Source organism: Gavia stellata, chromosome 5 (genome assembly GCF_030936135.1).
Source record: "Gavia stellata isolate bGavSte3 chromosome 5, bGavSte3.hap2, whole genome shotgun sequence".
NCBI lineage: Eukaryota > Metazoa > Chordata > Aves > Gaviiformes > Gaviidae > Gavia > Gavia stellata.
Window position 1 is genome coordinate 42,897,063 of NC_082598.1, and position 25,789 is coordinate 42,922,851.

At 36.1% G+C, this 25,789-nt stretch overlaps 1 protein-coding gene across 1 annotated transcript in view; it reads left to right on the forward strand.

Annotated features, from left to right (window-relative positions):
* The window catches only part of SH3RF1 (SH3 domain containing ring finger 1), an 83,491-nt gene that overhangs the window by 34,654 nt on the left and 23,048 nt on the right, over positions 1-25,789 (forward strand). Inside the window, exons 2-5 of the mRNA XM_009809528.2 lie at positions 15,416-15,691; positions 17,075-17,170; positions 23,418-23,720; positions 24,644-24,754. Coding sequence (XP_009807830.2) covers positions 15,416-15,691; positions 17,075-17,170; positions 23,418-23,720; positions 24,644-24,754 — 786 coding nt within the window. The remainder of the gene's footprint in view (positions 1-15,415; positions 15,692-17,074; positions 17,171-23,417; positions 23,721-24,643; positions 24,755-25,789) is intronic.

A 25,789-nucleotide genomic window follows, 5' to 3' on the forward strand; every position in this document is an offset into this window, starting at 1 on the left:
TGACTTGACCCTGCTTTGATACTGAGGAGATCAGTGTGACTTTGTACTTGAGAAAAGTTAATCTATTGGGAAATGTGAGAAGACCTTAAATAGTGTTGGAAGGAAGAAGAGAGCAAAGAGAGGTTATATGTAATTAGCTGTCAACTCTTTAAACACAATTTTTAAAAAAGCTTAAAAAAGAAAAGAATTATTTAGTTCTTAAGCACTTAGTGCTCAAACTGAAATTCTTCAGTACAGTAGTTTTATTCTGAAGATCTTATGCAGCTTTTGTGTTGACATGTTAGTTTAGGATTATTTTACTTTACAGAATGTATTGAAACATATAAAATATGACTGAAGTATAATTTCCTAGTCTAGGAATTCAGTCATATTGGGCTGTCATAATGAAGTTCAATACAAAGTATTGGTTGCTTAGAAAAATAGTAAATTGTGTTCAGTATAAGCAACCCCTGATGTATATGTTTGGTGATTCAAAAGGGCTACTTTCCCAAAGCTGAAAAAAATAACAAGTTTAGCAAAAATAGGCTCATATAACAAGTGGCAGAAAGAAGGAATAGCGATTAATACAAATTACAGCTTTACGTAACCAGAAAAGTGACGGTAAATAATGGGCTAAAGTTACCTTGAGTCACACAAGTACTTTGAGAAGCATTAAATCTTTGTAGCACGGTAAGCCAATGGAGACCTCCTAATGGAACAGATAAATTGTTCATCTGTTGATGTTTTCAGTTTAAGACTTGGTGCCTTTCTGGAAAAAGTGATTTTCTGCATTGCAGGCTTAATGGGCTCTTTAGAAACAACCTGAAATTCAGGCTTTCAGGCAGTGCAGGGACAGACTTAGAAGCCAGCTCTGTTGAAGGCAGCAAACTTTGGACAGAATGTGTCATGGTATACATCAGTATTTCTATATTATACTTTGCAAAACTGTGTCTGGGGTCGTATCAAATCCTAAACCTCAGCCATCCTACAAAGAGAGAACAGAGTTGAGTGAACAAAGAGAAAAATTGGAAATGTCAACAAAACTTGACAGGAAGGACAGTTAGGAGAAACACAGGGCATTTGTTGCTTACAAGATAATTTGTTTCACTTTGAGCTAAAGTCAGAGGATTGAAGAGTGTTTACCTTGCAGGAAAGTTGGATGCATGTGACAACGGCATGTACATTGGCCTAGTATCAGCGTTGTTGTACCATATGCAAGTTTTGTACCTACATGACTATATATTCAGGGCTTTTTATACAGGACAGTATTTCTGTGTCAGCACCGATTCACACAAATGCACTGAGTGGAACAATTACAAAGCTGAGGGCCATGTTAATGCAGTTGCAATTCACAGGGGGTTTACTATACGTTTGTGTTTTAAGAGTAGTTGATCGGTTTGATTCTATATAAAGAAGTTACAATCTCATACCAGAGCTGAGAAAAACCAACTCCATTAGCAGTGGGCCTTAAGGTGAAAGCTGTCCTACCAAGGTGACAAAAACTGCTGGAGTTTCAGTTTATTTGAGTATCTTGCTTTGAGGGGTTGTCTGCCATCAGGCCTTGCTAGAGTCTGAATCAGAGAACTCTGAAGCCGGACAACTGAATGCTGCTTTCCAAATAGATCTCAACCAGTTTAGTAGCATGAATAGTTAAGAGAGAGAATTAAAGAGCCATCAGCCTTTCATTATCCTATCTGATTCTTAACTCTTGGCTCCAAAGCAGTGCTTTCCCATAATAATGCATTACGATTGAACCACGTAATTAAAATACTTTTTATCTAAATGAGAAAGTTGTACTTCTTGTAAGTTGTTCTTGAGAATTTATTTGTGGAACATAATTATTCTGTGCATTCCCTGTTAATGTAAGTAGGTGGTTATTAATTTGCTTACTATGGAGTCTCAAAGGCAGGAGGTCCTTATGCAGTAGGAGTTTACAGGCTCCTTAAAGTTTTAGAAGTTAAAATTGCTCAAGAAGTGCATAGTCGCAGCCCTGTGGAAGTGCTTGCTATCTTCTACAAAAGAATTTCTGATACCTAGTCCCTTCTCATAGTGATTTTATCTGAGCAGTTTTAGTATCCTTAGGAGGCAGGTTTTGGAAAAAATCTGTCTGGATATCATGGAATTAACTTTCATGGAATAAACTTTTAGTGGGATTAACCTGGCTGGAGTGAGAACTGTTTTAATTATTTCAAAGAAAACATTTAGATCATGGCGTGTATCACATTTTACAACTAGAGGACTAAAAACTTATTTAGGTTGGGAAAACTTTGGCTGTATCTATATTAGCAAGTAATCTGCAGTGGGAATGGATCCACAGAAGAAAAACAGTGGGTGCTGAGGATTTGGTGGCTGCAGCCTGTCTTTTTTCAGAGTTAATACTTTGAGCGGACTCTACTCTGATTCCAGGGAATGTTGGAACAGTAAATCACTGTTGGAGCACATCTTCCATTTTAGTTTCATCAAAAAGTAGTGCAGTTTGTATACTTTAAGACTGCTCCAAAATGAAAAAAAAAAAAGTGCAAGAATATACTACTTATTAAACTTTGTCATACATATAGCTACTTGATTAAAATCATTCTGTAGAAGTATTTATTTTTATTTATGGCATGAACACATAAATGAAAACTACGAGCAGATCTGAGACAGTTAATAGTATAAAATATAAATAATCCTCCTTTGTTGGGGAAGGAAAATGGTCATTTTCATTGAACTGGATAAAAGAATGGATTGTTTCTTTTGTGTTTATATCATAGGCAAATGGAAAAAATTACCTTCCTTAACTTTTCCAAATACTTGAGAGTTAAAAACACCCCTGTATAAACTTGTTTTTCAGAGATACAGAGACTAGTAAATTGTGTTACAAGTCCACGAGATGCTTCAGATGTTGTTTTACAAAATGACTACAAAGTTCTCATAACATTTGGAGAGGCGAAGGGCTTTCAGGAAAATGCATATGACAACAGGATAGAATTGCTATTAAATTGTTGTTTGAAGTAGAAAGGATGTGTATTTTGAAATAGAGGACTACTTTCAAGCAGCAGCTTTCTGTGTATAATACTCAAAGATTACCATTTTGAGGCAGCGTCCATCAAATGCAAAAAAGATGGGGGAAGACTTCCCAATGAAATAATCTGTAAACAGAGATTTAATCTGTGCTATGACAGTGTAGTAATGATCAACTTGTTACTTTCAGATTTCCTCGCCTTTCCATGGTGAACGCAAACACATTTGCTGAAAGACCATTCATTTAAGTAGTTTAAATACTAGTTTCTGTGGCACAGTGAAATCTGTTTGGTTTGTTGTAACCAACTAATGTCAACAGTGCAAGTGGACTAGAGGAGCAGAACTGCTGTAATCAGACACAGCCTGACTAGACCTCCCTGGACTTAAGTTCTGGTAGTTCTTCTGTGGTAAAATACTGAGAGGTGAACAGGTATCCTTTCAGTGTAAGCCTCTTATTGCCTAGCATTTCTAACCCTTGTTGACCTGTCATGCTTAAAAACAAAGCAAAACAAACCTTTTGGATAAACAACTGCATTTGAAAGCAAAATGGAAAATCCTTTTCTGTCTATCCTGAAATATCTAGTTCTGCTTTGTGTAGTCCTTATGCAACTCTCCCTGCCTCTGATGGTGGAATTACAATAATGAGAGATTTTGCTGTATTTCAGCTGATAGTTTTTGTAAAAATTAAGCACTCCTGTACAGTGAAGGACAGTCTAGAGCTGGGCAACTTGGGAGAAAACTTGGCCAACATCTGCTGGAGTAACTGAGGTTGACACCTTGCCCTAAGTATTAGGTCCCACCTAAAACCAGTGGCAACTCTTAATGGAATAAGGGGCTAATTAACATAAACAGGTGGAATACGGTTTTCTGCACTTCTTTACTGAGGTAATCACATATTGCTGGAAATTTGTTTGCCGGTTAAGGAGCAGAGTAATGTCAGGCCCCAGGAGAGCCAATTCGTCTTCAGGGTCAGGGGCAACTGGAGGTGGGGGGGCAGTGGGGGGGGCTTGCAGGAAGGCCGGGCCAGCCAAGTGGGGAGCTCCTCACTGAGCTCCCTTGCAGAAAGGAAGTGTAGGGAGGGTGGAAGTGGGGATGGGTGACGCTGGAGGAATTTAGAAACACTGAGCATGTAGGTGTGGGATTAAGAAAGGCAAAGCTCAGGCAGAATGGAGACCGGGGAGGTTATGGGGGGCCCGCAGGAAGGGCTTGTAAAGATACAGTGACAGCAGAGGGGAGCATGGTGATGCAAGATACAGCTAGGAAATGTCTACATACCAATTCAGACCCGATAAACCTAAGACATGCGGATCAATTTTGTTTTCTACACTAATAATTTTATGCTAAAATGTGTTTATTTGAGCAGTGTGAAATGTGAAGCACAGTTCTCTCTGTAGGCATTATGGGTTCAAGCCAGTTCTAGCAGTACTACAATAAGCAGAAGGCTCATTTGCACCAGGCTGTTTGTCTACTTTTACAGTCTGGCTGAAATAACTGGGAGGTGCACACTCCAGCTTGTCACTGCACAAGAGATAAATGTTAACGTAGCATTCTTCTGGCTCACTCAGCCCTTTTGTTATAGTAAAGAGCACACAGGAACATTTATCTTGCAAAAAAATGAGTAATTTCATCTAGGATTAGTTGCCTTTTCAAAAGGCCGACCAGCTGCTTCAAGTAGAGTACCATAAAAATGTTTTAGAAAAAAAAATATATAAATTCCAGGAAGCTTGGAGGCATGAAAAATTTAAAGGTGAAGTAAAAATAAATAGCAAATGGAGTTTGTCATTTACTCTGTGGATGCAGCAAACGTATATTTGTGTATACTACAGTGACAGCTAAAATTAGCACATTTTCTTTTCCGCAATAGGCAAGGGGCTGTTTGAAGTCAGGATATTAAAGAAATTAAATTGATTCCAAAAGAATTTCAAGGGAGTTGAGGGTGTTTTAGCCGAAGGAGGACACAGTACTGGTCCCAAATCAAGCTTAGTCAAAGTCCCTCCAGATCCTGGCAACAAGAGTTTGCAGGGAATACCTGTAAAGGATGTGTGACAGTGATGTCATGTTCATCCAGAAGGTTGGACAAGCACCTGAAAATTTACAAAATAGTGGAAGTGATGGAAAATAAACCTAAAAACACTTTCTCAGCAGGTAGTGGCATGTCAGATGCTATCTCAGATTTTTTAAAATCAGTTTCAGATAGGAGAGCTGTGTGTGATTACTCTCTTTTTTAAATATCATTGACAGGATCATTTTAATTTTAGACCTTGCACTGTTTTGGCAGGGAATACATTAACACTTGATCATAATGGAAAGCAAAGCATGCTCAGATAAAAAGTCACGCCTGTCAACCTTGATAGGTTTTCATCAAAAAATGCAGCAACCTCTTCATTTGCAACTCTGTTTTCCCATTGCCCAATTTTTGGCAGCAAAGTATTTCAGAGATTAAAGGAACGTTTCTTCATGCTGATCTCACCAAGAGTAATCTTACCAAGTCACTCCCTTGTTCAGAGTCATTTTCTGGCTTTGCTCCTTCTGTATCATGTTCAAACTCCTCACCTTCAAAGCGCAGTAAGAGTTTGCTCTTGGCAATCTCATTTCTCATTTGTTCTTTTTGATTTTTTTTCAATCTGTCTTCTCACCTGGAATTCCCTCTCCTTTTCTTGGTGCAACAAGTAAACATATTCATTTTCACATCACAGGGAGGGAACCTTGTTTACATTCATTTTCAAAGTGTAAAAAACTTTAGAACAATACAGAGCATTACTCTTAGATTTTTGCGTTGTTGATAAATGCTCTGGAGCTTTTCATACTTGTGTTAGAATATCAGCTCCCTGAAGTAGGGATGGGGCCCTCCTGTGTTCCAGTGCTTTGTTGATAAACCAAGTGTTCCAATCTTCTGCACTAAGTAGATTAACTTTTTTTTGAAGTGAGCAAACAATGTGTTTTGTTAAGTGATTTGTGAAGTGGTGTTACATAGTACAGATTTGTGAGAGAATTTTAAATGTGGTCAGTAACATAGATCTACTTTTTCAATATTGATGGCTTATGTTTAATGCAAAAATGAAAGAGAAGATATGTATTCTGATTAGCCATGTTAAGACTGGTAGACGACATAGATATTTCTGTTTGTTTCTTAATACTACTCCAGCATAGCACAACCTAGTGGTACCATGTTAATAATGGAGTCTTTTCTAAGTGTTAGCAATACCATATGGGGTTATGTAGACTCCCTTTTATTTCTTTCTAATACATTAACACAAAACCTCATTGCATTAAAAAAATGTTTCTTAGCATTGCGAGATGGTTCCTTTCTCCAAGATTGCTGTTGACTGTGTCCCTATATCTTTGTTAACTACTACATATGCTACAGAAGTTCTCACCAGGTGTCATGTGCAGTATATCTGCCATACTGACTATAGAGATTACAGCACGATGTTCTTTTGTGAATGTTTTGTTGAATTAATTTTTTTTTTCTTTCTGGTGACTGCTAAAATTTGTTATAAGGTTAGGTGGCGGTTCAGTTAGTAGGGAAGATTTCAAATGATAACAGTTGCAGTTATTGATGCTTTGTTTGTGGAAGGGTATACAAAGGTCTGTGGCATCCCTAGCTGCCTCCCATTAAGCCAATGGGAAAGAAGAGTATTCTAAGTCTATGTGAAAATATCTATTGGAAATTGTGCTCAGAATAGCACACATGTTGCTTGGGAATTAATTATTTGGCTGTTTAAGCAATTGCATATACGGCTTTTGACAGGGAGGGTAAATTCCAGGTAACTGTATTAGAAGGGTAAGTATGAATTTAGGCAGCAGCAAAAGGATGCCAAGTGTAATTTCTAGTTTATGTGGAAACTAAAATGAAGAGTGAAAAGGGAAGGCTACACAATAGTCAGGTAAGAATGAATTTAGGGAAAGAATTTAACACTCAGATGCGGTCTGTATTATGGTAGTTTTCAGAGGCAGGTTTTTTGCCTCTTCTGTAGTTACTGTTTTGTGACTTTATGTTCATGTAGCAAACAAGCAAAAAGAGCAAGTGATATTTAAGAATCTGTATTGGCACAGGAAAGTTGTTACACTTCCCATAACAGATTTTGGGTGAGGAGTGAATAGTTATGAAAGGCATTCACTGGGTGACTAGGCAAAATGAGGCTTCTTGCTAGACACAGAAGTACTATCTAGCAATTAGGTATTTGGAACAGTCAAATAGTTCTGTATTCTGAGCTTCAGTGATGTATGTCTTAGAAAACTACTTGAGACACGTTATTTCTAAGACTTTTACCAGGTCTTTGACAGGCTCTTGACCTTCATATACTTTATCCTATGGGATACTTTCTTTATTTGTTTGCTGCTTTTCTCGCTATATTTTTCCAGTTCACTTTTCTTCTTCTCTGCCCCCTGCCTCCCAAAGTCTTTGCAGTATGATTATAAAGATAAGTCACTTTTCTCAAGCTGGCTAGAAAATACAAGTGCAGCAGTGGTCAGTAATCTGCTGCATCTATTTTCCATTTTCCAAAGTGTTCTTTAAAAAGATAAAGTTAATACCTGTGAGGTAAGTTTCTTGCACTTCTATAGGCGTATGTAGAGAAAGTGGAAACAGCAAAACTTTTCAAAGCTCTTGGTGTTGACCTAGCTTTGCAACTTTGGATGTTGATAGGGTTTGTAATGTTGCCAAATCAGATGTGATTGGGGAACACTAGATATATTTTAACATCCCACCCCACACTGAGACTTCTTCAGGGATATACAGCAGTTAGTGGCAGTTTGGAGCAGGACAAGTAAGTCCCACTACCCAGTGTACAATTGTACTGCTCCTCTAGATGTATGCTTGCCAAGAAGGGTGGGTGTCTTTCTTTTTCCTTCTTCCTGGAGTATGCAGTATTCTGCTCTTAGAAGCCATAGGTGATATTACATGAAAACAGAATGCATTGGAAAATATACTGGTAGAAGAGTTTAAGTGGAATGGAATGAACTTATGCTGCATATCAACTTGACGTGCTTAAAGAGATGAGGAGATCCACGTTGCTGTACAATGGCACTGGCACAAGGAGAATTAACAGTTTGATGGAGACATCAAATGCCAGTGAGTCGTAACATACCAAGAGAAAACCAATGGGGATAGTAGCATTTTCTGACTGACCAGTGAGGTTGGTGTAATAGCTTATAAGAGCAGATCTTTAAAGCAAATCTTTGCTTTTGGAAAGAACTATTATATAAACATCTTAGCTCTACATAGTGCACACTTTAAAGTTTTGTTTAGATTCTTACAAGGTTCTGTTTTTTTCAAAGCAAAATGGTTTTGTAGTAAACAATCAAAAGGTTTTTAAAGACTTGGCATGAAATTGATTGATATGCATTGTCTTTGCTTTTCAAAATCAGTGGGAATACAGACCCAAATTATCTTCTGCCTCTTGAAAGTTACCTTCTCAGTTTTTCCTGTGCAGAGCAGTTTCCTCACGCTTCTTTGGTTTTTTTTGCCTGTGGAAAGAAGCAATTGTTAACCTGTCAAGTGCATACAGTTAAAATATTTGGGGACACGCGGTGTGCAGGATATAATTATTTTCTCCTCTCCACTTTTTCCTATTTTCTACTTACTTGTTTGGTTATTTTGAGAGCTTATTTTAGTGGAAAGTGTTCACGTTTTTTATTTACTTAACAAACCTCAGGAAAGTAAGTAGCTGAGAACTTTGCATTTTGGATAGGCAAAGGAAAGAAAGTGGCATTCTGAAGACACTTGTTTTATCATTTGGAAAAAAGTTTTCAAAAACACAGGTATTGCACAGAAAGGGCCTGGGCTAAGTGCCTTTGGAAAGCTTTGTGAATGTCCCTTTCTAACCTTCCATATTATTAGTCTGATTGCTTAGGCCTTAAGGCAACATTTTTAAATTCCTTTCATTCTCCCGTATTCCAGCTTTTAATTTCAAAACAACTTTGTGGGAGAGAGTTGCTCATACTTATATTAAGAAACCTTATATTTATTTCTTGACATCAGACAAGAAAAAATGCCAGAATGTTTTCTTCTAGAAGCTGTTAAGACAGAGGAAGCAGAGAGGATTTTCATAAACTGGCTACTTTAAGTAGGTCATTGCTAGTTTACCTCAAAAGAACACATAAAAAATGTTTACATGAGGAGAAGAGCTACCCTTCTGTTACAAAATACGGGGTTTCTCTGAGCCTGTGCTGTGAATTCTTCTGCAAGTTACCAAGAGCAAAGTTAACTGATAAAGTCCTCAAAAGAGTCAGGCAAAGGACTGTCGGAGTGCTTGGCATTTTGACCTGTGTTAGATGCCTGAAATCTGGAAATGAATAAAGAGTGTTCTGATATGTCACACACTATTACACCTAGAGCTAGTACTGGTGTTAGTTACCATGTATAAGCATTAGAGACAATGTACCATATTCTGTAATAATTAGCTAGTAGCAGAGAAGCTTTGCAGGTCTACTGAATAAATTTTAACTTGACGGTCAAATTAAAAAATTGTAAAAATATAATCCCATTTCTTCATTTATCAGGAACCTAAAATTTTTACTGATTGCAGTTGTCCAGCTTTTCCAAAAGTATAACAAATATGTTGGCTTGATCGTGTTTATTATCCTGCATCCTATTTTTCTCCTAAATTAATCTTTCTTCAAAATGATTATTGTTATGTAGATCATGGTTAAGTTAAACACAGATGGGTTTCAAACCTGGTCTCTTTAATCAGCGTAGCCTGGCTAGCTAGTTTCCTCTCAATGCACAACTTCTACTTTTGTTAAAATCAAAAACTGTACCAAGTTGCGACTAACCATATTTGAATATGGCATTTCAAAACAACTACAAATTTTTTACTGTTTTAAGTCAAATTTTTAGTTATTTATTTTATGTGTGCTGAAAAAAATGAGACTTAGTACAACTATATCATTAGAAACTAGTAGAAATGAATATACTTGCCAACATTAACATTGTTCACTTCCTTAATCTAGTGAACTGTCATATAAAAAATACTGTTTCACTGTATTCAGTAGAGCAACAGTAATTCATATCAGATGATACCAAAGGTTTGTTATAACGGTTATTACAGAATACTGGCAACTTGATACACCCTCCTGACATAAAAATATCTTACATTTTTATCATTCAGATAGCAGGAACCTCCGAGGCACTTCAACTAGAAATAATTTCGTTTGCACTGATGACCTCTGCAGTCTTCCAAGATAGTTCTGATGGCAGAAATATGTAAAATTGATTCCACTAACAATTTAGTGTCAGATACAGATTAATAACGCTTGAGTTAGCCTTTCTTTGAGCAAATCTGACCTCATTTGTATTGTTCCTTAGATGAGAAAAATAAATGCAGGGAGTCAGCTTTCAACATGCTTTTTGGATTATGGAGACACTTTGTGTTCTGGAACTCAAAAAGAAACAGGGAGACTTAGTTTCAAATGTTATCGCCTCTAGGTTGGTGTGTTCTGCAAAACTGAGTATTTAATTTTTTCAGGTGAAAGCAGTATACCTATAGCTTAACATAAGGACCTACTAAAGGAAACACATCTTTTAATATATAAGCAGTTTAAGAAGGTCTTCAGTGAAGTATTCTCAAAAGCTTTGTGTCTCAAAATGTGTGAAAATTTAAATGTGGGTACAGAAAGAACAAAGGAGGCTGAAACAAAGAAAATAGAACTAGACAGATCAGATGTCTTTAAATTAAGACTTGAAAACAGGTATTGGAGCCAGCAAGATGAGACATGAAAAAACTCTAAGTGCAAAATGGGATGTTCTTGCATGTAGGACTGGACAGCTTGGTAGACGCCAAAGAAGACAAGAAAGCAAAAATACACATTAAAAAAAAAAGTAATAAAAAGGATGCATTTGAAAGATTTGAGTCAAGAAGGCAACAATATGAAAGAGAATGGACTAGAAGATTAAAAGAAGCAATACTGCCATTCAAAAGGTTTGAATGACTAGGAGTCTGAAGAGAAAATCTCAGATATACCTGTACCTACTGGAAAATGTACATGTAAAGAACTCACTCGACTCAAATCTGCCTTGCAAACAAGTTTGCTGTAGCATATTAACAAGCTCCTTTCCTTATGTAAAGGCAACTTTTATTGGCAACCAAGTATGTCTTATAATCCTAGTTCTCTGGGAAAAAAAAAGTTAGACAGATAAAAGCACCTCTAGCACTCAACTTACTGTACTTGGAATTGCTGTGTAATTGGAGATTTTTCATAATAGTTTTTCATCTTGTCCTGGTTATTAATGTGACTGTTGGTTTGATTTAGGAGTTGCATGGAAAGAAAATAAAAAGTTAGATGAAGAAAAATAATTTTTCTGTCTTTACGTGTAAGAAAATCGCAAATAACTGATCATTATTAAAGATCCTCTTATAACATGGATCAAAATGATAGTAATTTCCTGTTTTTAGATTTTCTGTAAAGAAAGTTAGAAGTTATTTAGGAAAGCTAGGCATAAAAGCTGCTGCTAAGGTGTCTGAGCAGGCCACCATTTTTGGAGGCTGATAGTGCTTTGGTTGTGCAGGACGACAGTTTCAGAAATCATTTTTGTCTGTCCTACTACTAACATAAACAGTATTTCTGTAAAAAGCAGACTTCCTGGCCTCTTGAAGACACTCAGTGTCTGAGTACCTCAGACAGGTGAAAACGTCACAGATATTCGGTGTAAATTCAAACGGTTCACAGGGAAGCCCAGGCCCCATCCCAGTCTCACAGCCTCAGAACAGGGAATGCCTTTGCTTGCTTGGAAGAGTGACAACCAGCAGCACTGCAGCTGGGGAGGCTTGGGAGGAAACAGAGATGCGGATGACCCACTATTGGTTCCACTCATTTCCTTGGGAGGGGATTTACTATTTTTGCTACTTTAGCTTATGCTCGTTCTCCAAGTGCAGTAAGTTATACAATGAACACTGTTTTATGCCAGTGTAAGCGTATTTACTTTTGGGCTTCTGCCACAGAAACTCCTTTTTAAAAGGAAATCAGATTTCGTGTTTCTGTGCAGGCATACGTTTCTTTTGGCTTAAGCTCATGAAAAATACATACAGTTGCATATTGTCTGTTTAAAAAAATAAGAATAAAGTTCGAAATAAGGTGACTGAAGACAAAATAAAAATCCGAAGAGGAAAATTGTAAGCGAATCCTGTATGTTTCTAAGATGAAATATCTGGGTTGGGAGAAGAAATCTGAGGGACCTGAGCCTCACATATATGAATGCATATGTGTTTTTTCATATTCTCGTTAAGTGGTTTGTTTTGATGTCATCATATATTATTAATTTTATTTTCTTTAAAGGAATCTGGCATGTAAAATGGATGTATATCCATGCCTTAGCTAAAACCGAATTTAAACAGTTTGAATAAGAGCAGTAGCATTAGAAGTTCAAATATTTTTGCATAAGGATTTTGCATAAGGACTGAGGAAATAATTCTAAGAAACTTATTTTGTGTAAAGTATTTCTGAGTTTTATAATTTAATTTCCTAAAATGGTTTTTGTCTAGGGTTTTGTTTGTTGCTTTTTCAAAGAGCTGGCAGAGTAAATGGCAGCTGTAAACCTAGGGGTAGGCTGCAAATTTTTTCTTCCAAAGCCTTCCTTTCATGTTTAGCCAAGTGAAAGACATGGAGTGAAATGTAAACTCCGGCTCCGCGTATGCTCATGGCCTTCTCTCCTGGTGAACAGAGGAGGAGCAGAAGGGGGGCTGAAGCTGCCCAAGGCTGCTAACCGCAATGGCCTGGAAGGCACCAGCCGTGAGCCGCAGCTCCCAGCTTGCTCAGAGGAGGAGTGTGAAGATGGTGCTCGAGGGCCCTTGATACCGTACCCCTGAGAAAGGCGCTCCCCATCACACCGGCTCCTTCTCACTTCATCCTCCCCCTGGGACAGAAGGAAAAGGCATTTGTTTTAGTTCTCTTCCGAGTCGTTTAACCGTTTCTCTTTAATCCCTGCCAGTCTGACTGAGAACTAAGTGTGTGTTTTGTTGAACTTTCTTCTGTTTGAAATTATGGACTGGGACCATTTTTATTTAACATGGGAAACAAGCTTTGCAGAAACTCAACCTATACACTGGGAAAGGAACTTCCTATAAAATATAAACAGATGTTTGTACATTTGAGTGAAGGTTTGTTCGTGGGAGGCTTTGTGATAAACTGCATAAATGCAATATCAAGTTCTAACAATTCAATGGTGACTAATTGATGAGTTTGATCACATTGACGTGATCTGCTGTGCTGGCACTCCTGGTTTGTTTTGGTTTTATTTGTTTTTAAATTTTTTTTTTTCCCCAACTGTATTTTATACACACAGCTAATTTTCAAGTTCTTCCTCAGTATGGGGACATAGAAACTTTCTCCTGGGACAACAGGGTGATTCCTGGGAGAACTCCAGCTCTTCCCTCCGGCGCAACAGAGATGCGTATGTTTTGTAGTTGCCATAATTGCTTGGGGCCCTTTTTCTACCAAGTAATTCTTTGGCTTATAATCACTGAAGGGCTGTAATTTTTTTGGTTTGTTTGTTTGTTATTGGGATGGAAATGGGTAAGCAAGAAGTTTCCTTTCTTGTGTAGAGGTGTGTTTCTTTTTGCTTCCAGCCTGCCTTCTCCCCCTCAGTTCTCTCCCTGCACTTGTCCTTGATACATCTATACTGACTGCTTCCTTCATTCTGCCTGTTTACTCTGTAGAGAGCACATAGGACTAGAAAATACATACGATATTTTTTAATTCTTCTATTGTGGCCATGAATTTCCCCCTCAATCAGCTGGGCCCCACAAATTCTCTAGTTGATGTCTTAGTCTTTTTCCCTATCCAGGTTTGTACAGAGTATGCCAGTGGTGTTTACATTCTGCACTGATGCAGTTAAGTGTGATCATGAAGAAAAATATTGTTTGCTTCAGTCTGAAGATCACCAGTTTTTGTGAAAAATTGCATGGATCCTGCTACTAGAATGAACTGTGATTTTCCTGTATTCATCTGTAAATCATACTCATCTGTACCTATGTATATACATACGGTTTTCCTTTGACTGTTTGGTATAGAAAGAAAATTGTTGAATAAGCTAATCTTTAAGATATTATTTATCCATTCATGAAAATATTAATCTGTTTATAAAATCATACACAAAAATTAAAGATGTCCCAAAAAATTGGATTAGATTGAAAGACAAAATTTTAAGTGTTAAATGTGAAATAAATTATCAAGCACTCTGTCTTCTGACCAGTGAAACAGACTCAAAGTGGTAATTCCTTCTGAGAATTTCCTTGCATTGTGTGTGTACCTCTTGAGATACTGCAAGTGCAACTCCAGTGTATAATCTAAGCTGTTAGAAGACTTGAGAGGAGAGACATACCATGGGGTAGATGTCGTGAATAACATCGCCAACATTGAATTTCATTAAAATGTGCCTTTTCCATAAGGGATAGCATTAAAGATTTGAAATACTGTGCTCTAGTTGACTCTAAATGCTGTCTTTCCTATGGAAAGACTGTCTTAGGCAATGCAGGTTACTGCTGTTCGCATCATTAAGGGGGTGAGCTCCCCTCTAGGTATTTAAAGTACGGGAGAAAATAGAGTTTTGAAGGCAGTGGCCCTAATGCTAGAGTTGTAGAGTTTTATGGTTCACTGTTGCAAAGTGTAGAGGTACAGACTGAGCAACTAAAAAATACTACCTGCAGTGTATATAAGGGAGGATGACACAGTATTATATTGTAATACTTCTGAGTTGCATTCAAGAGCACCACTGAGGCCCTATAGTTTTCAGATTTTATGGAGGAATCAAGTGAAGAAAACCCAAGGATACCCATCTTCAACAGATTTTTTTTTTTTTCCCCCCCAGTAATTTTTTTTTAGCTGTGGTTTTAAATAAATACTTAAATTAAAAGGGTTGTTCCAGGATTAAATATCTCACCTTTAATAAAGTGAGATTTGTTTTTCAAGCTGGAAAACACCTCCCTTAAGTCCTCATCCTTAGCATTCTGTGCCTGTGAAATAAATAAGGTGAGGAAAATAATAAGAAAGTCAGGCAGAAAACATGCCTTAAAGGTCTTAAAGCAAATTGTTATTCTAGTGCTGTATTTTCTTGCAGCATTTTTCTGTCAGATCTCTCAAGTGGTCAGGATACTTTCCAGTTTGTCTGGATTTTTTTAATGTTTAAGCTTAGTGAATTAGTACATGAGAGTTAAAGTATTATGGGTTTTTTGCCTCTCTTGTGTCTAGCAACATTGTAGCATTACTGAAAATCATAATGAAATTTAGGGGGATGTTACGACTGTATAGAACTGAAGGTCTTCCTACATGTTTGGGTAAAATCAGTAGAATCATTACAATAAAATAATTTCATTGTGTATAGTTTCACTTTGCAATTTTATACAGTTTCATTCATAGTCTTCGAAAGAATGTAATACAAATTCTATTTAGTAATACTCATCTAATTCTAGTGATTTTTCTTCTTCTTCTTCTCTAGGGTGTACCTCAGTTACCATGTGCCAAAGCATTGTATAACTACGAGGGAAAAGAACCTGGAGATCTTAAATTCAGTAAAGGAGACATCATCATTTTGCGTCGACAGGTGGATGAAAATTGGTATCATGGAGAAGTCAATGGCATCCATGGCTTTTTTCCTACCAATTTTGTTCAGATTATTAAACCTTTACCTCAACCTCCGCCTCAGTGCAAAGCACTTTATGACTTTGAAGTAAAAGATAAGGAAGCAGATAAAGACTGTTTACCATTTGCAAAGGTAAAAACAGAATTAAATTATTATTTTCTTTTAGTAATTTCATTCACTTGGATAAGAAATAAGAAGACTGTTCTGTAGTCTTATTTGCATTTTTTTTAATGGAGCACCATAAATATGAGAAGTCCAAGTAATTCTGCAGGTATTTCTCCTGTGTTGACTAGTTTTGCCTTCCTTCTCTTCCTAAATTACATATAATTTCTCTGAGGTTTTATTTTTGAGAATGCAGTTTTTCATAATTGCAATAGTAATGTTCTTAATTTATTAGAAATAACCTATGTTATGAATTAAAAGTGTTCTATCATCTAAAGAAACACTCAATTTAAATTGTTGAAGTTGGTACTCTTTTCAGCTTTGCATTAGTAAGCGATATTTTTAGGATCGAGATACTAGACACAAAGTAGTTCTAAACTTTGTCATTCTATAATATTACTAAGTGCCTTTTGGAAAATACACTGTTCTTATATTGTATCTATTGTAATTAATTTTCTGTCTTGCAAGGCACATAGCGATGCAGAGTTTTAACAGGAATCAGAGCTGTTCCTTTTTTTCAGTTTCCGATTCTTTAGTTTATCAAATTGCAGAAATATGTTGCAAGATCACACATGAGCTAACCACTTTTCTAACCTTGCCTCTTAAAAATGAAAAGGATGGCTAAAATTATAAAAAGCAACGACATTAACACAGACAGGCAATCGTTATTACAACACAGAACAGCAATGCTGTTGACGATGATTGGCATTAACTTGCATATTTTGACTAGCTTGTTGGCAAACTGTGGGGTTTTTGTTTTTTTTTTTAATCTGCAGTCCCACTTGAGTAATCATATATGTTTCCAAATATTTTAACTTGCATATGAAACAATTACATATCTTGGTATAAGCGAGAGCAATGTTTAATGTGCACGTAAATCTTTTTTTTTATGTAACATTCTCAAAACCAAATCTAATCCAAATGCTCCATGTGGACGTGAAAGAAATCATATCACTTACCAGTGTTCTTAAGTACTTAAGTAGAAAAGCAACATCTAGTGAAGGTTAGCTAATGAGTCAGTTGAGAAGGGAAAAGACTGCAGTTCTGCTGATTAATGCCAAGGACTTAAAAGGGGGGCTGGTGAATACCATGGACTGGACGGCAGGAAGTCTGGCACTACGGACAAAGTCAGATGGCTGAGATTAGCTGTGGACAGTTAGCTGAACTCTGACAAAATAGGAAAAGGAACAGCTGGAACCGACTTCAGCCCCAAAAGCGGGATGTTCCTGTTACAGAGTGCCTTCTCGGTTCTTGTACATGTATTGCCTTCTCTGATTACCTGTGCGTTATGGAGGGAAATTAAATAGAAGTTTAATTAGAGCTGGGAGACATAATCACTGCATGTTCACACAGGATGATGTTCTGACTGTAATTCGCCGTGTGGATGAAAACTGGGCAGAAGGAATGCTGGCTGACAAGATAGGAATATTTCCAATTTCATATGTTGAGGTGAGTAGTTGGGCCCTCAGTAAGGTTGTGCCCACTGTGTATTTCATTTTCTAAGAGGAAGAATAATCAGTAATGAAAAATAATCGGAACTAAAATAACCTGAGATATGAATAGTCTGAGACCTAAAATAATCTAAGTTCTGTGTGCTTAGCTTGGGAAAGTTAATTACCTCAGCAGTTGAACCAGTGATTTTTAGTTAGCTATTTGATACCTGTTTTCATTGAATTAAAATGGAATGAAAGTACTTGGAGGCAGTCACTGTGTTTTCTTGTTAATACTGGAGTCATGCAGTCAATCACAAACCACACTTAACCGCAAAATGAAAGCAATCAGTAGGTCAGAGAAATAGTAAGCTTAAGCTTTACACTGTCCCTAATACCTGCCTCTCAAAACCAAATTAGCACAACTAGAAAGTCAGAGAATATAGGCTGTTAAGCAGGTAAAGCATTGACTTTTAAATCCAAAAGACCCTTACATAAAATCCTCTGTACCTTCCTGCATTTCTCATGTGTGATATGACAATTTACAGTGCGAGGGAGCAGTTGAAAAAGTTTCCCCAACCTTTTAAGGTTTAAGAGTTGAAAGCTGTGTCTTCTGTATAGAAAGACGTAGGTGATTAAGAACAGTGTGTACAGCTGCAACAATGATTATTAAAATTTGCATTACAGAAACATATAGAGGTTTGGAACAGTGTTTGTCTTTTTCTGATAGGTATGCTATGGATACTTGGTAAGATACAGAAGAGATTTTATTTAAATAAATGAGGCAGAACGATGAAAGAAAGAAAGTATTTTCCTATTACCTGTGGGATGAGAAATGTGTACCTCAGGTCACAGAAGAAATGTGTAACCATACTAAGAATCAAGTCAGGTTTTATTAGTTCAACTTCTGAATGCCCTGATGTGATGGGAACTTTTTAAAAAATGATTGTGTTCAACCAACACAGACTTCATTTTCTTTTCAAAAGGGAAAATATGTATATTTATTTTTATAGGTTGATGTAAGAATCTGTATATCTGGGGATAGAAATTTTCACATGACTGAAAAAAAACCAGCAAAACCAGAAGGGTTTCAGCCTGCTTAGTGCAATTCTGGCTTCAGTTTTAGACGTTTTTAAAAGCCAGTTTAAGAAGTTCTTGCCCCTGGCTATTCATTCCTAGCTCCTTGCAATTAACTGCCCCTTCAGTTCAGCCAGTAAAGGTTTTTGTGGTGCTTTTTATAACTAAATCACTTAGCCAAGCTGGAAAAAGTCCTTTCCTAGGGCTGCCGCTTGGGTTAACTATTTAGCTAACAACTCCATTTCCATCTCTACAAAAGTTTGCGAAATTGAGATATACTCTTGAAAAAAATTATGTAAAAATGATACTCAGTCACAAAATGTATTTCACTGTTGATGTTTTCAGACAAATTCCATCAACTGAGAAAATGTATCTTCAATTAATGCTTTTAGAACAGGCACAAGCGTTTGTGTACATACTTGCAAATCCCCGCTAAAATGATATGGGAAATCTAGAATGATAAGTAATACCCAGAGATACTTCAGGTCAGATAGGTGGGGTTTTTTCAGTATATACTAAACCAAAACACATGCTGTGGTGAAGATCAGTGAGATATGCAGAAAACTATGAATTTGAATTTTGAAATACCTGTTTTCTGAGATTATATAACTGTTGTCCTGGGACAGTTGATACAAACAAGTGTATCAAACCATTCTTACGTATGTTATTATTAAAGACACCGAAGATGAGAAGTAATTAATATTTTTGAGGGGTTTTTCAATACAATACTTTTAGTTATATTTCCCAATCCTGTAATCGTTGCCTATTTTTGTCTTAATGACAGACATATCTTTGCCTTGTGTATGTTAGTCCGTATCCTTTTTTTTCTTTCTTTAAAAAATATGAATTAGTAGCTACATTTACTGGAGATTTTCTGAAGTCGTTAACTTTAAAATGAGTGTAGTATGTGATGTTTCTTCTGTAGTATAGGTCTGATACTTCCCATGTTTCTTGTATGATGAGGTCACAGGATAAACTTCAGATATGTTGAAGTCCATGAGAAACTCTGATTATATTTCAGGACAACTTTTTACCTGGAGGAACATTTTGTGATTCACTGATTGCTAGTCTGCTCTATTCTTTTATATTGCTTTCACTTACTAAATTTGTGGTAATAATAAAAGCTAAGACTGAAAACATTTTGAGAGGAATTTTAATAGTGATTCCATTAAAAGTATAGTTTGTTAACTGACTCACAAAACATTACACCTTTATCTGTAGACACATAGCACTGTGAAATAATCACTTCTATCTGCAAATGAAAGATAAATAATGCAAAACATTGCAAAAAATGAAATTCTACTTTCTAAGAAGTGCTAAACACAAACAAACCCTCTAGTTTTACTAGAGTAAGACCTGATTAACATATCTAAATTACTAGACTTTTGACTGATGGAATTTCTACGTGCTTGCATTAAAAGCAGGTCAGCCAGGTTCTTGCACAGTGACGAAATAAAATGCAGTGAGTCTAGAAACTGTACGATTAAGTTCATAACACTTATGTTTATCTCTGTTCCAAAAAGAAAGATTAATCAGAACTAAACAGATAGTATTAGAATTTTTCTATGTGGAGTATATTTCTGGGTACAATGTACATTTCTTAGAAAGACCTCAAATTTGACATTTTGATGTGGTTTAACACTTAGTAAGCACACTCCAAATCTAAAAAGTATTTACATTTTTACAAGTTATTCAGCACTCATACGGAACAGCTAGAAAAATAGATTGTTAATTTTGAGTAGAAAATTATAGTCTAATCCCCACTGTATTTGAATGTGATAATCTCATTGTTATTCCAGTGACAACTTCTGAGCATCATAGTTTTGATTAATTTCCCTAACAAAAACTGCAATACAGAACTATTTCATTTGTTTCAAAACTTAATATAAACGCAGCTTTGCTCATGATTGTGATCTGTTCAAGATTTGCGAAATGATTCTTCCACTGGTTTGGACAAAATATATTTGTTCTGAAACTTTAATTGCAAAGCTGAATTTAGGCCAGTCCTCCAGAGTGGTGGTTAGTAAAAATAATAATGTCAAATAAGGACAACATTTACCTTAGTTCTGCTTACACTTCACTTGTTGTCTAGAAGTCGGAATTTGACTAATAATATGTTGGTGATGTGGAAAAATAACTCCTTGACATATGGTGATGTAGTAAAATTGCATAAATAAAAATTTTGGATGAATGTGAATAGAAAGATTGTTTGAGGGAGAAGATAGTGTTCTCACTTAATCTCAGAAAGTGATGATATGTGGGAATAGATACAAGGGTATTTGTTGCAGAAAGGAATGCTGTATTGAAACACTTCATAGCATGAGTGGGATGCATTCCCATGATGACCTTGAATGGTTGCTAGCCATTTCATTGGAGAATGCATGCAAGTTCTTCGTTTCTCTTCTCAAAGAAGAGGTAAACTGCACTCCGCAAAATATTCTGCAACTATTGCTGTCCTCAGGCTACTTCTAAGAAAAGGCCAGTAATTGGTTCACTTAGATGTTTAGGTTCATGCAAGTGTCCTGTGCTTGCTTCTCTACATAAGAAAGCTCAGTATGTTGGTTATATTTGAATCAGTCTTGAACGAATTCCATGAGCAAGCCTTAACTTTTCTTTAATAGGTAGTTCATTATATAGAATAAGCAGATTCTGCATGTATTAATAGCTTCAGGAGGTAAACAAACATAATTAAGTGTAACAGGTACCTCAGGGTGCTTTTAACAGAGTGGCTCCTGGTTTTGTTTTTGTTTTTTATTCCTAAGGGTGATCCCTTAACTTTTCCCATTAGGTGGTTCTTGTTCTAGAAATGAGTACTGCTTTTCTTTCTCTGATCTGTGTAATTTGTGAACAGGCTCTTTGCTAAATAAGGGAGTAGATTAGTAAGAATAGAAGTGATTGCAGCCATTGTATAAGACAATATGGAAGACAGATTCTCAGGAGGGACATGAAAAATTTCATTTAGAGTTGGAAAGAATAAAATGTGCAAAATACATAAAATGATTAATCTTTGAAAAGCCTGTGTGTTCTTCCATGATGAAGGATAGGGTTCTGACAGGATGAGTTGCAGAGTAGGCTTTTTTGGTCTTATTTTCTACTTGTTTTGTATCCTTCAGCCTCATTATCAGTGTTCTGTGATAAAATAACATTGTTTTCATGAGTCTGTTAAAAGTATGTTTGCTCTAAATTTAAAATTCAATAAATAAAAAAAAATTATCAAAATAAAGGGCTTGCAAGTTAATTGGAGAAAAATGTATGGTTATGTCTTCCGTACTATACTATAAGTGGTATAAAATTATTTTGTCCATATGATCCATGTCCAGTATTAGCAGGAAGGAAAATCTAGCATCCACCTTTTTCTTAGGAATGTTTACTACTGTGACATTGTCTTCTCCTATCCTTCCTGTTCTCTTCAGCTGCCTTCTAAAGGACCAACAATAAGAACATTTAGGAAAAAATTCTACATTCTCATCTTCATATCCTTTTTCAAATCCCCCGTTATGCCCCTGTTCCACTGCAGTATGTTCTAGGTAGTTCTTCCTCTTCAAGCATTTCATAATTTTAATTTTCCTGCTGTTACATCCTAGTAGGTTATGTCAAGTCCTCATTTTTCCAGTAGTTCGACTTTTGAACTTTGTCTGTTTCTTCTATATATGCATGGAGTGTCCTTCCAGATCTCATCTTTCAAATACCTTTTCTGTATTAAAAAAATACATACTCTTTATTCTTTTGTACCACTTAATATGTATCTACTTGTCCTCAGAGATACGAAAGAGCTCAGGGTATAAGCTGTTGTCATTTGTGGGAGCTGCATTTAAATCAGTGTTGATGCTATCATAATTAATGATGTGTTATTTGTCTAGTAAAGTTTTGATGGGGTAAAATACTGCTTTAAAACTCTTCATGAGCATAGTAGGTGTCTTAAGACTTGTGGAAAAATGGGTAAAATAAATAGAAATAATATGCTGAAGAACAGAAATAGTACTTCCACAGTAACTAATTTCATTCTTTCATCCTGATGTTCTTCAGAAAAGATTTTTTCCTTCTTCATAATTGGCTACACTTATCCAAGTAACAGTATTCATATTTAGTGGTACATATTAACATTAGTTAACTTGTTCAGAAAACTAGTGTTGATGTTACGTCAACTCATGAATAAATGAGAGTTCTGACATTATTATTTCCAATAGCGCTAAAATATAAATAGGATTTTCTGGAAATAAAGGTTTTGTGAAAAATGTAAGGTTTTTTGGTTGGTTGGGGTTTTCCCCTCTTTTACATACCTTACATTTCATTGTAAGAAGAAAATACATGGGATTCCATATTTCTTCATTGGAAGGATTTGTTTGCATTTAATATAATATTGTTGTAACAAATCAACAAATAGAAAATTTCATTGTGAACAAAAATTCATTAGATAAGCTTAAGAAAAGAAAAATCCATTTGAGGGTTCTTAGGCACAGAGATGCTGCCTCTGCATTAGAAAATTCAGAAGCTAAGAAGGTATTTCCACATATTTGCCAATATATATATTTCTTTTCTCCTTCTACTGTCTTAAGCTTGTATAGCTGACTTCTTGTCAGGCAGTATACTGATACAGCTAGATCTTTAGTCTGTCCTACTATGTTCTTAAATCTGCATTTAGGAAGACTGGTTTTTACTACTGGTAGTGATTCTGTGAAAGATATGTGCATAAATACCAAGGGATACTAGGAGGAATGTCTTCAAGAGCCCACATGCAAAGGTGTGGGCTTATGTCGTACTTGGAAACAAAACAAAAAGGGCTTAAAATGAAATGAACATTCAAGAAGTTTTGTAATACAGATTTTTATATTATGAGGTCAAAGGGGACTGCTGTGATTTAGTCTGACTTCTGGATAACACAGGCAGTAGATACTGCTGAATTAATCCAGTCTAGTCCATAGTCTGGACTAGAGCATAATGTTCTGTCTTGATTGAAATTTTACCTCTGACGGATAGTCCGCACCAACCCAACAGTAAGTGTGTTGAGTTTGTAGTGAAAGACTTGTCTCTCTGTAGTGACTGATTTGTAGAGTAGGTCAGTATGTCACAGTTTTAAGTTGCATGGTTTAAATTCTATTTTATTATGAATAAAAGCAAAACAGATATTTTGTTATATTCAGGTGATAGTTATAATTAAAAAAATACTAATGTGTGACTATCTTCTCTAGTTTAACACAGCAGCCAAACAGCTGATAGAGTTGGATAAGCCCTCAGGTTCTGCTGTTGACTCTGGAGAAGGTACCTCTGGGGCAGCCCACAACAATTCAACCCAAAAGCACACCGATACTAAGAAAAACACCAAAAAACGGCACTCTTTTACTTCCCTCACTATGTCCAACAAGTCTTCACAGTCTTCTCAGAATCGCCACTCAATGGAAATTAGTCCTCCTGTCCTCATCAGCTCCAGCAACCCAACTGCAGCAGCCCGCATAAGTGAGCTGACGGGTCTTTCCTGTAGTGCCCCTTCTCAGGTAATTTACATGAAATCAGATATAAATAATGTGTATATTTTTTTAAGTAACTGTAAAGGCTTCTGATCTTGTCAGATTACGTACTTCAAATTATTAATTATATATAATTAACATAAACTTCATGAAAGCATATGTTAATCTTCCAACATGAGAGCATTTAAAAGGAAAACATTTTACAACACTTCTTACACAATGATAGCAAATATTTTTGATCTTGTAAGCTAATTTTTTTTACAGTTGTTAATTTCTTAAGTGCCACAAAGATTTTTATTAATCTGTGGAAACTAGAAACTGGAGTGATTTAATTTCTTGTATTTTTTCTAAATTGACTATAATATTGGATATTAATAAAGTACATGTAAGTAAAAGGTAAATTCAACTTGAAAATTACATTAATTCCAGAAATGTACCATATTAATCTGATTGTGATAAGTAGAAATATTTACCTGGCTTTATTTATTTATTAATCTCCTGTTTCTTCAGGCTTTTAGTTACAAAGCTACACTACTTTGTGAACAACTGTCTGTTTCACATAGAGGTTACATTTTGGGAGAAGAGATAGTAATGGAGACTAAGAAGTGTTGGTGTCATTTTACATGAGCTAGTAAATATGTTTTATTTGCACGTCTTTGGGATCTGACAGCTTTTTATGGAAAAAAACATTGGTAAAAGTGTGTTTCACTTTGCTAGTTCAATATATCTCCAAAGTTTCTGAAACGTCAGGGAAAAAAGAGTGAGCAATGTGATCCGATAGTGTTTGTACGTGTATCTAACAAAAAATTAGTTCTAGTCTAAAGTTACAGATAGTAGAGTACTGGTGATTTTGACCATGAAGCTTACAGCTGTGTCAAAACCAGCTCTTACTAAACTACTCAGAACTGACCCTGATGTTGGTTTTATGTTGTTTTTTTTTTCTTTGACAGGTTCATATTGGTACTACAGGGCTAATTGTGACTCCACCGCCTAGCAGCCCAGTCTCAACAGGGCCTTCATTTACCTTTCCATCAGAAGTTACCTACCAAGCTGCTCTTGGTGTAAGTACAGTTTAAGAAAACTCAGCCTTCCCATTTATCCTTGGTCTACACAGTCATTTTTTTTCTCGAGTTCTGATACACTGATTTGAAATGATGATATTACGGTGATTGTCTATGTGATAGACAATGGTATAAATTGAACTATAGCAAAAGCATTATTGATAAAATAATGTTTGCATCCTGTCATGCATATCCATTCCTCCAGCTTTGCTCTGTCATTTCTCTGTATTAATCACAAGAACACTGAACTTCCTTCCAGAACAGTGTTTCTTTTCAGCATGAGTAGGAAAGATGATATGCTGGGGGACAGGTTAGGGGAAACAAGCAAGATCTTACAAAAAAATATCAACTTGAGACCACAGCTGCCAGATATTTCTGTCTTACTTAACTCAATATTATACAGGTTCTCTGAAATAAGTTTCAAAACTCTGCTTTCTCCTAATTAAATAAGATAATTTTAGTTTTGTGTATGCCTGTAGCAGATAAAGAACATATCTAGCATGCCTAAGTTAGGTTCTTGGAGATCAATATGAAAAACTGTTGCAAATGGCATCTTATAAAGGAAGGAATACATTGCAATGCTGTTTCCTTTGGACAAAGAAAATAACATTGTCTTCAAAAAGTGCAGGATTTCATTCCAAAACCAACGGAAATTCTTAATTTGGCTATGCTTGTGGTGGAGAAGCTCTGGAATGTCCCATATCATACCACACTTACCGGAGCCTGACCTTAACTGCAGTAAAGATTGTGGATACAGTTTTCAGAGATCTTCAAGGGAACTTAATAAGCTTTTATTTTGATCATAGGAATTATCAAAATTTAATTCTTGTTTCAAGTCCAAAAATAGTGCCACTAACCTTTGGGGGGGGGGGGGGGGGCACAGTTGAATAATAAATCTCCACTTAATTTGAAAAAAAACCCAACAAAACCAACCAAACAAACCAAACAAAAAACCCCAAGGCTTGATCTTGTTTAGGTGTCTAATTATCCTTGCAGTCTTTAGAGCAAGTAGAACATGATGAATAGCGTTGCTGC